Source organism: Bubalus bubalis, chromosome 3, assembly GCF_019923935.1.
Source record: "Bubalus bubalis isolate 160015118507 breed Murrah chromosome 3, NDDB_SH_1, whole genome shotgun sequence".
Lineage (NCBI taxonomy): Eukaryota > Metazoa > Chordata > Mammalia > Artiodactyla > Bovidae > Bubalus > Bubalus bubalis.
The window spans coordinates 38,734,071-38,750,805 of NC_059159.1; the positions used below are offsets into that span (position 1 = coordinate 38,734,071).

At 51.9% G+C, this 16,735-nt stretch overlaps 1 protein-coding gene across 4 annotated transcripts in view; it reads right to left on the reverse strand.

Annotated features, from left to right (window-relative positions):
• CTNS (cystinosin, lysosomal cystine transporter) overlaps positions 1–16,735 on the reverse strand; it is a 19,635-nt gene continuing 2,900 nt past the window's right edge. For 3 of the 4 annotated variants that reach the window (XM_025280840.2, XM_025280838.2, XM_025280839.2), the window contains 11 exons: positions 15,370–15,449; positions 11,612–11,690; positions 8,762–8,846; positions 6,525–6,628; positions 6,276–6,407; positions 5,254–5,353; positions 5,045–5,164; positions 3,850–4,020; positions 1,963–2,080; positions 1,232–1,346; positions 1–896 (listed from right to left, as the gene is read on the reverse strand). In XM_025280840.2, coding sequence (XP_025136625.1) covers positions 848–896; positions 1,232–1,346; positions 1,963–2,080; positions 3,850–4,020; positions 5,045–5,164; positions 5,254–5,353; positions 6,276–6,407; positions 6,525–6,628; positions 8,762–8,846; positions 11,612–11,690; positions 15,370–15,430 — 1,134 coding nt within the window. In that variant the 5' untranslated portion in view covers positions 15,431–15,449 and the 3' untranslated portion in view covers positions 1–847. Of the gene's footprint in view, positions 897–1,231; positions 1,347–1,962; positions 2,081–2,173; positions 3,237–3,849; positions 4,021–5,044; positions 5,165–5,253; positions 5,354–6,275; positions 6,408–6,524; positions 6,629–8,761; positions 8,847–11,611; positions 11,691–15,369; positions 15,450–16,735 lie in introns of those variants that run through there. The other variant, XR_003107953.2, reaches the window with a different exon arrangement.

The window sequence follows — 16,735 nt, forward strand, 5'->3', positions numbered from 1 at the left end:
TTTGCAGAGAGGAAATGAATCAGGTTTAATTGAGGACAGAAGCCCCTCGTCCATCTCATGGATCGACAAGCTTGAGGTATGGACAAGGCACACCTACCTCCCCTCCTGCCAGAGGCAGGATGACTGCTTGGGGTGGGAAGGAAGGGGGTCTGGGATCAGGCTGGGCCCACAAGGAGTGTGTGAGGTGGTCTCAAGTCCTTTGAGGCTCTGGAACAGCCGCAAGTTGGTGAGTCTCAGGTTGGAGTCTGGGCAAGTGAGGGAAAGGGGCTGCTCTCACCACTTGACAGGTCTAACATGCCTCTGAGGCAGAGACTGGTGTGTGTGTATGTGTGTGTCCTGTCCTCCAAACTCGGGGCAAGGAGCGTGTGTGGGGCCTGAACATGGGCAAGTGGAGGTAGGCAGAGGACAGTAAGCCACTCACTTCCGAAGCAGCCCTCTGAAAAATCCCAAATGGCTCGTTAGTGTGACGAAGATCCAGAGAGAGCTGGATGTGAGCTCGGTTCCGAACCAATCTGTTGGGCACCTCAAGGTTTGGAAATACTGGTCCTTTACGAGAGCCTGGCTGGGGCCACCTGGATGTAGGGTGAGTGTCTGCTCTTTGAGTGCTCAGAGGACGCAGCCTTCAGAGGCGGCGCCCCAAGGCCTAACCCCAAAGTCCTAGCCCCTCTGCCACCAACACCAGCGCCTCCGGGTCTATCAGGCACAGCACCTGGCTGCTTGGTCTCTGAACACAGCAGTGGCAAGGCTCCCTTGACTCTCCCAGCTGCCCGGTCAGTCCTTCAAGCCGCTCCCAGAAACACTGGTTGCTTGGGCGGCAGGGCAAGGCCTTCAGCTCCGAGCTCAGTGCTCAGTCCTGCCTGGGACGGTTGCCAGAAGCCCTGTGTGCTGCCTGAAGCCTTAAAGAAAACAGAGATGCAGCATCAAGATGCAGGAGGGCCAGGCGCCTGACCGGAAAGGCCCGGGGCAACAGACCGCCAGCTATTAATCTCTGCACACAGTCAGGGTGCCTATCCCAGAGGGAGGGTCCTCCCTGGCCTGGCAGAGTCCAGGATGAAGGCAGGCTGGTTCAAGTTTAAGGCATCTGGCCCCAAGGAACAGAGTGCTTCTCCGCACCGAGGCAGCCCAGCTCTCCAGACCGCTTCTCCAGCCTTCCTGATGGAAACTTCCCCACCAGGGCCTGGGCCTGGGCTCTTTCCACTGGTTCCCGGGGAGCTAGTTCATCTGGTCATACCCTGGTTTCTTTCTGTACAAGCAAAAGTGCTGGATGAAGAAGACAACATCGAAGATGATGGAAAAGATGCCGAGGCCAAACTTGGTTGGGTCTCCGAAGATCAGTGTCCACTGGTCTGTAAACAGCCAGAGGGGATGGGATGGGTTGTGGTTTTAGGTTGGCTGCTTCTCAAACAGCTGGAGCATGTGGGGCTTCAGGGAGTCAGTGGAGGGGGGTTCCCTCCTCTGCCCAGGAAACCACAAATCCTCTAGCTGCCAAATCCCCTAGGCAAGGGACTTCCCTGGTGGTCAGTCCAGTGATTAAGAATCCATCTTCCAGTGCAGGGAATGCGGGTTCAGTCCCTGGTTAGGGAACTAAGATCACACACCATGCTATGCGCTCAGTTGTGTCTGTCTTGCGACACCATGGACTGTAGCCTGCCAGGCTTCTCTGTCCATGGGATTTCCCAGGCAAACATACTGGAGTGGGTTGCCATTTCCTCCTCCAGGGGATCATCCCCACCCAGGGATCAAACCCAGGTCTCCCACAGCGCGGGCTGATACTTTACCATTGCACCACCTGGGAAGGACGCAGCCAAGTGAATTTAGAAATGCCCCCTAGGTGAGACTTACCCAGGGCCTGGGACTGGCTAGGATTCCCGAGTGGGGGAGGGGTGGTTCCCAGGAAGCCCTGCCCCCACCGCCCTGCGCCTCCAGCCGTCCAGGTGGGCAGCAGCCTGCTGGCTGACTCACCATTGTTGTAGGACTGCAGGAACATCTGGAGGAGGCTGAAGCTGCCCCCAGTGAAGTCCAGAAGCACGTTGCCAATGCTCCAGCCCTCGGTGCTTTTGTAGTGAAAGTTCATGTAGGCCTGGGCCAGACAGACAGACGGAGGGCGGTGAGGGGGCTGACTGGCGGCCTCCTGCACCTTGTGACTATGTCCAAACAAGAGCGGCTATCATACCTCCCACTCCTCTGTTTGGACCTCAGCCCCCAAAACACAATGACCTTTGGACTCGGAGCTGCAGGCACACTCTGGGCGGGTCCTGGGGTCTGTGAGCCAAGCGAACAGAGCTCTCCTCCCTGTCCCTCCCCACCTCCACCACCGGCTCCAGACTCCCAACTCCAGCCAGGGCAATGGGAGGAGGGAGAGGGGTGTGTGTGGATGCTGTCTCTCCATCTTCTTCATCCTTCCATATATCCTGGCTTTCAGGCAACTCGGATTTGTTTCTTCTCACCTTCAAATGGAGATTCTCCCCAAACTCAGCCTGGACTTCATGTTGGGCTTATGAACCAGCCTGGGAGGTCCAATGACTTACTTTGGAATCCCAGCTTCACCACGGGAGCTGTGTTACCTTGGGAGAGTGACTTGAGTTCTAGCCTCAGTTTTCCCACCTATGGAGTGGACTTAACTCCTTCCCCAGCCCTGCTGAGGCTCTAGGGCCTCCACCTTGGGCTTCCCAGGTCCAGTCCACTTGGACATCACTCCTCCTCCAGGTATCAGGGCCCCACACCCTTCCTCCAACACCAGCCCCCTCTGGGCATCTCTGCGACCGCTCTTCTCACCACCCGAGGGACAGCTTGGCCTCCGTAGTGGTCTTCTCCCAGTCAGCCGCTTGTCAGGTCCCCTTCTTGGCCCTCTCCCGCTATCTTTCATGCTTGCTGCCACCTCTCCAGTCCTGGGTGGTCCTAGACATCTCCAGCTGAGGCTCCTGCCTCCCAGGTTTCCCAGGCCCAAGCCTTCCCACACTCAGGACTGAGGCCCTACTTCCCCCAGGCCCTTCCCCTACTCTGAAGCCTCCTTCCCAAGCCCCCTGGACCCCGATCCTGCCTTCCTAGCTTCACACTGCTCCACCAGCAAGGCCTCCTTCGACAGCGCCTTTGTGCAGAATGCACTGGCCCGGAGTGGCCCCTCCTCGCCGGTCCATGGGACTGAGTCCTGCTGATCCTTAAGGGCATGGCTCTGTTTCCATGCCCTCCAGGGGACTGGCCCTGACTCTGGCCAAAACGTTCTCCTTCCTGAGTCCCTGGAACAAAAGGTTCCCTGTGTTGGGGAAGGGAGTTAAATGAGGTCCCATCATGAGTAGAGCCTGTGGTTGTCAGTTCTTTCATACCTGGACTGGTCCTAGGCCATTCTGGCTGTGGCGGAAGCTGTGTGAGTCTCAGTCCCTGACTCTGAGTAGGACTGTCTTGAGCACTCAAGGGAGGGTTTGAGGGCCCACAAGGAGGACCCTGGGTGCTGGTGGGCTGCCTCCTCCCAGCTCATCTCCCCAGTATCCTGCCGTGGCTTGTCAGGGACATCAGTTGGTCATGGGCAGCGGTGGTAGGGTGGCGGGCAAGACTGAAGTCATTAGAAAGGTGGCAAAGGAGAGAGACGAGAGTGACCTACATGACCCTGACTCTCAGAGCTGAGTGTGAGTCAGAGAAGTGCCACCAACTTCCCCATGGGATTCCTGGGCCCAGGGAAGAGCAGGCAGAGGTCACGGCTGGCTTGATGTGATGTCCCACTCCTGCTGGGCTCACTGGCCTCCTAGTAGCTTTCCAACCCACATCTTGCCCCAGTCAGAAGCTGCCCCCAAGGGATCCATGTCCCTCTCATGCTAACAGCCACGGGAAAAGGCGGGCAGACCTTGGAGGTACCTGTGGAAAATACTTGACCAGCGTCACTGCCAGCTTGATGTAGGAGAAACAGAAGAGAAACTGCAGCCACGTGGTTGCCCCAACCGCAGCCATGATCAGGGCGATGAGTGTGAAGAGCCAGGAGAGCACCAGGAAGCTGATGGCCAGCCAGGACACACGCTGGTTGCCTCGCTGGGGATGAGAAGGGGAGGGGGAAGGGAGGGACATGGGTGGGGGTGGGGTGGGGTGCGGAGAGCCCAGTACCACCTACACCTTGTCACTATCAGAGCCTCTGGTTCCATCCTTCTTGGACTTAGCATAGCCCTTTTGCTTCTTGTTCCCACGTTGCAGGACTGGGTCCCTCTCAGAACCCACCAGCAGGGAAGGATGCAAGGACCTGGCCCCCATCACGTAGGAGGCCTGGCACCTCACTGCAGCCCAGGCTCCTTTGGCCACCCGAGGGAGCCTGCTCAACTCTGGAATCTCTCCCCAACCTGTGTACCATTCCCCAAAGCAGGCCTCCCTCATATAACCTTCTCAGCAAAGGGTAAGAAAATCCAGAAGGTTCGTGAAGGCCGAGCAATCCTGGCTGACCTTGCAGGTGGGAAGAGAATTCCCGGGGGGAAGTGGTGCACCCACAGGGAAGTGAAAGAGAATAGTGGCATCAATGACGCCCTGAAACACGTGCTAACTAACACCGTCCTTCCCTGCTGAAACAGTGGATGGTGGTCCTCCAGCGACAGCTGTGCCCAGGCTCCCAGCTCGCTCTCCAGGCCCTTGTTCCTGCTCCCTCCACTGCCATCCTGGCCACACTCACTTGCTCACGGTTCCTGTAGCTGCTCCCTGGGCTTCACAGGTCTGTCTCCCTGCAGGGGTGGTCCACCCTGGCCCTCTTCCCCATCACCACAGAACATTATTCATCCCATGGACCACAATTCAGCGCCCTCCGTCCCCCTCCTCCCTGCTGAGTTGTGGGGCCCACAAACTGCCCGTGTTCTCCCTGTCCGCTCAGCTCTCAGCCTGCTGGGTCATCACTGCCTCCCTCTGTGTCCCTCACCGCAGACCTGGGGGCGCCCGAGGGTTTAGGCTCACAGGGCCCAGCATGGGGTCTGATCTATGATCCAGAAGCAGATGTGAGTGGACGGACACACTTCCCTTCTTGGGGGCTTCCGGGTCCTGTGTAAAGGGCAGGTGGGGGCCCGGGGTCGCGGCTCACCTCGTACAGGAGGCACTGCCCTATGACAACCAGGGTGAGGGCGACCGCGTGCAGGCTGAAGAAGACGTCGTTGCTGTCCACGGGGTTCACGCCGTTGGGGTATTTGAGGAGAAACTGCTCCTGTGTGGGGGTGGGGAGAAGCTGGGGGGTGAGGGGCAGCCTGGCCGCCGGTCAGCTTGGTGGGGCTGCAGGGGCGGGCAGGGCTGTACCTTGATGGAAGGCACCCAGAAGAGGCCGATGTTGAATACGCTGTAGGCCACGAACCCCATCAGGTTGAGGACCACAAAGTCAAAGCTCAGACCCACGACACTGGGGGAGAGGGATGGGGAGACAAAGCAGGGTGTGGGGGAGCCTGGGGGCCTGGAGGACACAGAGTCCCCAAAGAGAGCACAGTCCTCAGTCCCTCTCCATGCCCACCCCATGCCATCTGACCCCCTCCTCCTCCTGGGGCTGTCTGGAGGCCTCCTGCAGAGACGAAGTGCCTCCCACCCTGGTCCCAGCTCAGCAGCCCCTCAGAGGCCCACGCGCCTTGTTGGCCTTGTGCCTGAAGCCTGGGTCTTTAAAATCAAGGTGGGCCAATTTTCTTCTTCAACTTGACACAAACTCCTCCAGGGCCGTGGGGACCAGGAGCACAACAGCTGTGGGTGGACCCCCCTCCCCTTCTCGCCCACCCAGCTCCTTCTCCATCTCAACTGAGAAGCCCCATTTGGTTGCTTTCAGAGAGAGGGGCTGAATTGGGCAAAAGACCAAATGCCTAGCACTGCAACTGTTACGTGGGCTCTTAGAACTTTCACATCAGACCACTTCTAAGAAAAGGCAGGGGCTTCTCTGATAGTACAGTGGATGAGGATCTGCCTGCCAATACAGGCGACATGGGTTCGATCCCTGGTCCAGGAAGATTCCACATGCCCAGGAGTGACTAAGCTCATGTGCCACAGCTGCTGAAGACCCAGCTCTAGAGCCTGTGCTCAGTAACATGAGAAGCCTGAGCACCACAACAGAGAGTAGCTCCTGTTCGCTGCAACTAGAGAGAAGCCCACGTGCAGCAACAAAGACCCAGTGCAGCCAAAATAAATAAAATAAAAAAAAAATAAAAGGCAGGGGTGGGGGTGGGTGGGTAGGAAGACAGAAGAGCAGAGGGATAAGTAGGAATCCAGGCTGTCTACAGCTTCGTTGGAATGCCCGTCCTACTGGCCCCAAGTGAACCTGCTTGTAAAGCTCTGTGGGTTACCTTTTCCGCCTCCAGTTGGTGATCACCTGAGGGTAGAAGGAGACCGACCAGGCCACGAAGTAGATCCAGCCGATCACCTGGTTTATGATGCTGACGATGTTGCTGTGGATCACCAAGAAGCGTATCCTTGGGCTGGAGAGAACGTGGGGACCAGTGTGAGCTGGGGCTGGGGGTCTGGAAGAAACCCCACATGCCGGCACTGGCTCCCTCCTCATCATTTAGGGCCCCTGCCGGTGGAGGCCATCCTACCTGGTCTGGTTGGAGTGATTTCCATGCAGATAAGTGGTAACTTGTCCAACACTTTGAGACGTCACTCGAAAAGAGGAATTTGTTGTTCCAGGAGGCACCACGACCTGTTAGAAAACTGAATCAGGTCCAGAGCTCCATAGTTATTGGGACCTTTAGTGAACGTCCAGCTCCAAGCTATTCACTAGGGAATGGAGGGACAGGTCACACAAGCCCCTGCCTTCTAGGAACTTCCTAACAGGAGGGAGAAATGTTGGGCCAATCAGCCAACCGGAATTCCCCTACTCCAGTGTAGACGTTATGAGCAGAAGGGCCCTCCCTCCCCTGGCTTATCTCTTCCTCTCACTAGATATTTGATTTTGGACAAGTTATTTGAGCTCTGATCTCAGTTTGCTCATCTGTAAAAGGGGATGACACAAGAGTCTACCTTACAGGGTTGCTCTGAACGACATGATGTCCATAAAGCTTACGGCACTGACGCAGCAAGCAGTGAACTGCTTACCATCACTACTACCCTACGATGACTTTATTAACTCGACTTCCTCTACCATGGACAGCTTTTCCAGATCCACAGAGAGATGTCTGCCCCACGCCCAGCCTGGCTGCCAAGAGACAAACCAGAAGAGACGCAACACACCAGACACTGCAGGGAGAACACCTTTACTCTCATTTCTGTCCAGTGTTCCTCGAAAGCTCTGCTGTAACAAACTGGAGGCCTGCCTGTAATATCTGACCTCCCCATCACGCCTCCTGGTGCTCTCGAATTCTGAGTGAGGCAGGGAGCGGGATGAGACCTTCACTGGATCACACTGTCCCCCTCCTCCCATCTCTCTGTTCCCTGGATCATGCCCGGGCCCCACCTTCCACCCATGTCGTGGGCACCATGAAAATGGGGCTCACTGGGTTGCAGTGGCTTCTTCAGGGACCCTTGAACATGTATTTTGGCTCTTACCCCCTGAAATCAGGGGGCTTTGGCAGGACAACTGAAATGGTGCAAGTGGCTGCTGCAAAGCCTGCGATCCAATTCGTGGCCAGTGTCTTGTGAGCTTCATTTTCACGAAGCGTACTGCTCTTGGCTCTTATTTTCCTATCCTCATCAACTCTTACTTTTAGCAGGTTTTGCTGGCAACACTGTTTGTCTGTTTCTAAGTGGCCACCAAGTCCCTTTTGGAACTAGGCATCTGCCCTGTATCTGATCATGTGTCAATACTGTTGGCTTGCTCAGGGGCTCAGAGCTGATTTGCAGCCCATTTCTACAACCACTCACAGCCTCCTGCTGAACCTCAGGGCTACCACTTCATTCTGTGTTTATCTTCATTCCTGTGTTTATCTCTCATCTGTGTTTTTTCCCTCCCTACTGATTTTTTAAAAAAAAAAATCAAGTTGACTGGTAATTGGCTCGAATCCTCCGTTAGGTGGAAGCAGTGTTTATTAAGATATAAATGTATAAAGGCTATAAATAGCTATTACTATTATGCCAGACAGCCTCTGGCACTGGTTTTTCCAGACACTCAACCAATGGAATCCCAGAAGGGAAATTTGCAAACTTTAATGTGGACCCAAATCATCTGGGGACTCTTACTCATATGCAGATTTTTAATCAGTAGGTCTGTGATAGGGTATTTCTAAAAGGTTTTAAGGGGGAGAGATAGATTAGTAGTCTGGGATTAACATATACACAGTATTGTATTATATATAAAATATATAACCAACCAGGGCCTACTGTATAACACAGGGAACTATATTCAATATTTTGTAATAACCTACAAGGGAAAAGGATCTGAAAAAGAATATATATAAGAGAATAAATATTTGTGTGTATATCTAACAATCACTTTGCTGTACATACACCGGAAACTAACACAACACTGTAAATCAACTATACTTCCATTAAAAATAAAATTTAAAAAAAGTTTTAGAGCAGAGACAATGCTGCTGATCCATGGATGCTCTTTGAGGAGCAAGGTCTTAAAAAAAAACATGTTAACAATTTGTTCTACATTCTCAGAACCATTTCTGCCTCACATTTTTTACCATCATCTTCCTAATTCCATCTTGATAGCATAAAACATCCATCATCAAAGAGACTATCAAAGCCCCAAATCAGAGGTTTCTAGACTAACAGGTCAGGGGCAGCCCCTGGTACACAAACAAGGTGGCCTACTTCCACAAGCTCCTAGTTAAAATGTGTTTTGTTATCTAGTCATTTTCTACCCATTCTGTTAAGATTCATTACTTACTTCATCAGGAAGCTGAAGGATAGTAATGTTTTTTGAACGAAATGTGATTTCAAAAGTGATCACCAAGGTTTCATTTAAAGGGCGCCTGTGGAGGACAAGAGTCTGGTTACTGCTGAGACGCTGTACTCCTTGAGATCTCAACCCGCCCTCTGGATTTTGTGGTGGGCCTGGCATATCTCAGGCAATTAGGGTGACGTAGTTTCACTTTCATGCATCGGAGAAGGAAATGGCAACCCATTCCAGTGTTCTTGCCTGGAGAATCCCAGGGACAGAGGAGCCTAGTGGGCTGCCGTCTATGGGGTCACACAGAGTCGGACACGACTAAAGTGACTTGACAGCAGCAGCAGCAGCAGGGCTATGTGCTTAGCCCTGGGGGTTTGAGAGGTGGGGTCCCTTTGGCCAAGTGAGAACACAGCTGGTGGGAAATATTCTGTGAATGCCACACAAGGTGTTCAGAGGCCGACAGGAGCATGGCATTTGCTCTCCTGGGAAAGACTTCCGAGAAGGGCCAGGAAGCATCCCCAGAAAGTGATGAGACATGTCTGAGTGGGAGCAGCCTGTGGGGCTCAAGTCTGGGCTTAGAGGCCTGGAGTTAATCTGGAAGGGGGTGGGAGGCTGCTCAAGGACTCTGTGCTAAGGGGGATGATGCGTTGTATTTACAAGGTGTCAGTGTGCAGAAGTGGCAGTATCTGGGGATGGGATGCAGGTCTGTTAGGACGCCTTGGTCCCAAAGCTCTGGTTTAGATCAGCCATACTAGGAGAGGTGAGGAAAAGGGAGAAGGGTAAAGAGGGGGGAAAAAAACCACTAGGATTCCAGATCTTCATCTTGGGGCATCCTCATGGCTGGGAGGCACAAGCTGGGGAAAGCAGGGAAGGGTAAGGAGGAGGTGGGCTCTCTGGCACAATCTGGACTAGGTGGGCACCCTTGTGCAGGAACCATCAGAGGGCAGCTGGAGAGACTCTCAGATAAGGCTGACTGGGAGCACTACACAGTGGGATCCACCCAAGGGAGCTGGATGTCATCTCAGAAAGTGCTGCCAAGTGACTCAGCTCCTTCTCCCAATCTTCAGTCAGTCAGTCAATCAGTTCAGTCGCTCAGTCGTGTCCGACTCTTTGTGACCCCATGGACTGCAGCATACCAGGCTTCCCTGTCCATCACCAACTCCCGGAGCTTACTCAAACTCATTTTCATCGAGTAGGTGATGCCATCCAACTATCTCATTCTCTGTCATCCCCTTCTCCTTTTGCCATCAATCTTTCCCAGCATCAGTGTCTTTTCTAATGAGTCAGTTCTTCGCATCAGGTGGCCAAAGTATTGGAGTTTCAGCTTCAGCATCAGTCCTTCCAAAGAACACCCAGGACTGATTTCCTTTAAGATGGACTGGTTGGATCTCCTTGCAGCCCAAGGGACTCTCAAGCGTCTTCTCCAACACCACAGTTCAAAAGCATCAATTCTTTGGTGCTCAGCTTTCTTTATAGTCCAACTCTCACATCCTTACATGACCACATAGCTTTGACTAGATGGACCTTTGTTAGCAAAGTAATGTCTCTGCTTTTTAATGTGCTGTCTAGGTTGGTCACAGCTTTTCTTCCAAGAAACAAGCATCTTTTAATTGGCTGCAGTCACCATCTGCAGTGATTTTGGAGCCCAGGAAAATAAAGTATGTCACTGTTTCTATTGTTTCCCCATCTATTTGCCATGAAGTGATGAGACTGAATGCCATGATCTTAGTTTTCTGAATGTTGAGCTTTAAGCCAACTTTTTCATTTTCCTTTTTCACTTTCATCAAGAGGCTCTTTAATTCTTCACTTTCTGCCATAACGGTGGTATCATTTGCATATCTGAGGTTACTGATATTTCTCCCACAATTTTGATCCCAGCTTGTGCTTCATCCAACCCGGCATTTCACATGATGTACTTTGCATATAAGTTAAATAAGCAGGGTGACAATATACAGCCTTGACATACTCCTTTCCCAATTTGGAGCCAGTCTGTTGTTCCATGTCCAGTTCTAACTGTTGCTTCCTGATCTCCAGATTTCTCAGGAGGCAGGTCAGGTGGTCTGGTATTTCCATCTCTTTAAGAATTTTTCAGAGTTTGTTGTGATCCACACAGTCAAAGGCTTTGGCATAGTCAATAAAGCAGAAGTAGATGTTTTTCTGTAACTCTCTTGCTTTTTCAGTGATCCAGTGGATGTTGGCAATTTGATCTCTGGATCCTCTGCCTTTTCTAAATCCAGCTTGAACATCTGGAAGTTCACAATTCACATACTGTTGAAGCCTGGCTTGGAGAATTTTGAGCATTGCTTTGCTAGCATGTGTAATGAGTGCAATTGTGCAGTAGTTTGAGCATTCTTGGCATTGCCTTTCTTTGAGATTGGAATGAAAACTGACCTTTTCCAGTCCTGTGGCCACTGCTGAGTTTTCCAGATTTGCTGGCATATTGAGTGCAGCACTTTCACATCATCTTTGAGGATGTGAAATAGCTCAACTAGAAGTCCATCACCTCCACTAGCAATCTTCAGGACTCTCTTCAAATATTTAGATTCTTTCAAAGGACCACTTTGAAGTCCAGCATCAACTACTGGTCACTCAAGGAGCTAAGAAAAAGGCTCATGTGTCTTCCCCTTCCCACCAGAAACAAAGTTTCATCAGTTTGGGGGGAGAGAGAGACCTTGGGACCTCAATCTGCAGCCCAGGGCCGCTGCCTGTCTTTCCCTGGCTTGTCTTAATGTGAAGAGGCAAGGGCATCACGCTTAAAATATGAATATAGTGAGCAGGGGTCAGCCCTGACCCAGCCTTGGGGCAAACGTGCTGGGCCGAGGACAGAGCTGGGCCTGGGAAACTTACGGGAGGGAGATGCTGACACTGGTGGAGCTTCCTTTTTCCAGCTTCACGATGGGAGGTACAGAGAAGGCAACTGTTGACTCTGGAACAACCCAAATCAATAACATGAGTCATTACGACTGAGAGCTCAGGCCCACGAGACACTGGGAGGAGGGGCCCTGACACTTGAACTTATGCTTCATAACCACCTCTATCCCCTAGGCGAAGACTCCCGAGGTTCTGAGAAGCTAAGTAAGTGACTGGGCGGGAAATGCCCTCTTTATGCACTTTCTCCTCCTACTGCCAGAGACAGGGAGACACAGGCCTGACCAGGAGATGCTGAAGCTTATTCCTCCCCCACAGATGAGCTCTAATGGTCTGCAGGAGTCACCCAGAAATAGAAACCACGGAGCCCAAAAATTGGTCACAAAGGAATTCAGCCACGATCTGGGACTGGAACACGTGGGCTTAAAGCACCTCTTCAGATGGAAAGCACAAGGGTTTCCTCTGTTCGTGGAGCTAAAATGGCCCTGCAGAACCAGTCCTGCCCCTTCCTGTAGTCTCAGAGAGACACCTGTGGCCCAGTTAACTTGTTTCAAAGAACCGCCTTTGGTTCCCTGTAAAAGCCCAGCTTACCCCATTCACTGATCCCCTTCTGGAGGCTGACCCTGCTGGGGACTTGGGGGAGACTGATGAACAACACAGAGTTTCACTACCGGAGATTTCTTCTTGGCATTAAGATGTTAACTCAGGAGGAGGTAGGCAGATAGGCCTCTGGGGTGAAGGAGGAACCAGGTTTGGGAGGCCAAATACAGGGCAGTTGGCCACAGGAGTTACCTTCTCTTGGACTCTTCCTGTGTTCTCTGGGTAGCGCCGCCCCATCCCTGCCCCCACCCCAGGTGCGTCTACTTCACTTCCCTCACCTGAGAGACTTCAGGGTGACTCACAGCCTAAGGTGTGATCATGAATCTAGACTGGGCTGGGAAGAGGGCCCACAGGAGAAAGTAGGTGCTCCATTTGATGAACATGGTTCCTTCTGGAGGCTGTGGCTGCAGGTGGGGCCCAGGTCTTCCCCTCCCCAGACCCCTCAAATGCAGAAGATGAAGAAATGAAATTTTAGATGCTCAGGTTGGAAAGGAATTTAAAAGTTCCCTAATTTGACCTCCACTGTCTGAGTTCCTTCTCAATACTCCTCCCTGGCAATTTCTCTTCCTCTGGCTGGACACCTGGGCCAGTGGCAGAGGAGGGGAGGGGGGAGATGGGGAAGAGGCAGGGAAAAGGAAGAGTAAACTCATCTCCCACAAGGCAACTGGCCAGCCTGAAACTCACACTCTGGGGCCTGGCTCTGGGACCTGGGGCCTCTCAGCTCCACCTGAGCCACCTTCTCCCTGCCAGCCCCACGTGTGGATGCAGGTACAGGCTCTGTCCTCACAGGACGTCTTTTAGCCCAAGATGGGAGGCAGTTAGGAAGCTGGCATCATACGGTATCCCAGAAAAGCACATTTTAGAGTCTGCCCCGGGGCAGGAGGCTCTGGATACCACATTGGAATAATCAAATGAGACTCCTTCAAGGCTCCTCCAAGAAGGGCCTTTGCTTTTTAAAAACGAATCCTCATTGGCATCTCTCCCACTCCACACCAGCCACTGCCATTCCCTAATTACTACACCAGTGAGAGGTGGGCAACGTGATGCCTACTGCAGACAGAAGAAAACAGAGAATCCCAAGAGGGGAAGTGTCGTGTTCACACAGCTCAGAAATGGTAGAGGCAGGACGCAAACCCAGGCGGCTTGGGGACCAGGGCTCAGGTCCTTGCCACTAGGTGGCAGCACTTCCAGGGTCCACCCACAGCCGGCAGGGGCAAAACACACTGAAGGTATGCTCACCATAGGCCCTCCCTATTGTTCAGTCCCTCAGTCCTGTCTCTTTGCGACCCCATGGACTGCAGCACGCCAGGCTTCCCGGTCCTGCACCATCTCCTGGAGTTTGCTCAAAATCATGTCCACTGAGTCAATGATGCCATCCAACCATCTTATCCTCTGTTGCCCTCTTCTTTGCCCCCGGCCCTCAATCTTCCCCAGCATCAGTCTTTTCCTGAGTCAGCTTCCTGACCACTCCCCAAAGCAAAGACAAGACAGGCAGGGTAGAATGAAGTCAGAAACCCAATTCTAGCTCCTTGATTTTATGGCGGTTTCTGACTATTCCTTTATAACATTTAGGAAAAGACTCAGTGACACAATGCGGCAGGGGTCCCAGTCTCGTTACTTGGTGGCTGTGTGACTTTGGGAGAGACTTCTACCCTCTCTGGGCCTGTTAGCCCTCTGTATAATCGCATAGTAGCAGCTGAATTTGTTCTTTCCGAGGGCAATGAATTAGCATGACTAATGGAACTTTATTTAAAGCCAGCCAAGGTGCATGCGTGCACGCTTTTGGGCCTTAGTCCCAGAGAATATGACCCAGCAGGTCTGGAGTTGGGGCTCTGGCATCCGTACTGAAGAACACCAGGCTCCATGGTGTTCTTTCTTTCTTGGAAGAAACCTCTTCTTTCTCGGAAATTGCTTCCCCACAAGCAATCCCCCACAAGTCACGCCTTCCCCACAAGGTGTGCCTGCAAAGTAACATGACTGATTGTTTAACAAACCTGGAAGAGCTGATCAGATGACCAGTGTTTGCTCAGAGACTCAAGAGCCCAAATGACTAGCAGTGGAACCACTGTGTGTAGCTCTTGGCAAGCTTCGGCAAGGGTTTGCATAGTTTGTGCAAGGTTAATTTGGAAACTTTGGTTGGGGGTTTTAAGATGTAGTTGATTTTTTTTTTTTTTTTTTTTGGCCACACTGTGAAGCTCATGGGATCTTAGTTCTCCAACTGGGGACTGAACCCAGGTACCTGGCTGTGAAAGCATGGAGTCCTAACCACCAGGGAACTTCCAAGATGTACTTTTTAAAAAATTATTTTCATTTTATTTTTTGGCCTCATTGAGTGGCATGCAGGATCTTAGTTCCCCAAACAGGGATCGAACCCATGCCCCCTGTAATGGAGGTGTGGATTCTTACCACTGGGCTGCCAGGGAAGTCCCTGTATTTGATTTTTGACAACAGCCAGATGATCAAAATAATGGGCCTGGGGTCACTGGAGGCTTTACACAGCTTTCATGGAAAGAATTTCAGCAATGTTTGGGCAATGGAAAATTGATGGTATAATACAGGCCTTTAAGGGCCCTGCCCTGAAGGTCACGCCTCACAAGGATACACAAACCCTGATGTGTTTTTCGACAACCAGCCCAGATTCTGTAAGGCCCCTAGCCTGCTGAGCCCAGTTCCTCTGTCCTTCTCTAAGGGAAGGGCTCTGTCATCTTACCAGGGGATGCTGGGCAGGCTCCTCAGGTGTCTTTGCTTGGCAGAACCAGGTAACAAGGTGGCCACCTCAGCTGCTTCTGCAGCATCTCCCAGGACCCATAAGTCACTCTGTGAGGTCCATGGGGTGGAACACAAGCTCTTCTCTACAGACATTATCCCAGATTTTTGGAGCTCCACAGTTTGACATTAGTGATACAGAAAAGGGAAAAGCGCCCCCGGGGCAGAAGGTCAATTATTTGTGAACCATCTGGCTCCCTGTAAAACTCCTGGACTCCAGACCTCGGTCTGTTCCATCACCTGGGTGGCCACCTAGCCAAGAGGCAGATGGACATGTGCTGTCTGGATGGTCCTAAACCTTTGGCTGCAAACAAGTAAGGCTACCTCCTCCATTTCCCTCTACACAGCAGATAACCCATTTCTAGACTTACCACATTTCTCTATGAGCTGCAGGGGGAAAAGGATAAAAATAACCAGCCACCTCCTTATCATGTTCCTTGATTTCGATGAACTAGGAAGAAACACAAAGAGGAAGAGAAGTTCAGGTTAAAGTCGGATCTGCCTAGCAACAAGTGGACAATAAGCCACCTGGAACCATGCATGGACAGTTCATAAAGGACTTTCACTTCACACCTGTGACCTCACAGGCTTTGCATCACCAGCTTGGAGAAGAGGACCCCAGTTTCTTTGATATGTGGGGAAATGGGCTCTGAGAGGCTCAGTGGGTTGTGCAAGGCCCTACCCTGAGGAAGTGAACAAATGCTGAATTTTTCCCTCTTCAACTGTTTTGTGCAACCTAGACAACAGAAAGAAAGATGCAGCCTTACTGGCTGGAGGTTCTTTTATTTTTCAGAAGATATTAAAACTGTAGTCAGATATTTGACTCCATGAACTTATAAACTTTAAGGAAAATTTTTTCTTTAACTAGCTTTATTTATTTATTTATTTTTGGCTGTGCAGGGTCTTCGCCGCTAGTTGCAGTGAGTGGGAGCTACTCTCTGGTTGCAGTGTGTGGGCTTCTCATTGTGGTGGCTTTTCTTGTTGTGGAGAACAGACTCTAGGGTGCGAGGGCTTTGGTAGTTGCAGCATGTGGGCTCAACAGTTAATTCTTGGGCTCTAGAGCACAGGCCCAACAGCTGTGGTGCACAGGCTTAGTTGCTCTGCAGCATGGGGGATCTTCCTAGATCAGGGATCAAACCCCTGTCTCCTGCACTGGCAGGCGAATTCTTTACCACTGAGCCACCAGGGAAGCCCCAAACCTTAAGGAAATTAACTTTATTTCCTGTCCTGGGAGAAGCGTCTATAGGTTAATGCCACCAACAGACTCTTGATTAGGAGTCATTTTTCATTTGACAGGTGTCACTTTTCTGGGACCAGCAGGGATCACTGACAAAGGGGACCTGGTGTGGAACAAACCCCAGATTAGTTCTGGAGCAGTTTATTGGTTAAGTGAAGGAGATGGGTTGCTGTGTACCCATAACCCCCACGCATGAGAGGTGAACCAAAGGTCAGGAGGGGGCAGATCAGCATAAATATCCATAACTTGGTTTCTACATGCTGCTTTAGTGTACAAATGCTTTCCCACCTTCCAGCATCCATCTCCCCACTCTCTGGCCTCCGCTGGGTGCCTTGTCCTTGGCCCTGTATTCCCATGCTCCCTTCTCCTCTGCTTTCTGTACGCTGCTGACCTGCAGGAAATTGCTCTCTGGTCTATGTGGAATGACCCCCCCGCCCAACCTCTTCTTGCCACTCTCTGCTCTCCACACCTGCTAATGTCCTCAAGCTCAGGGTTTAGTC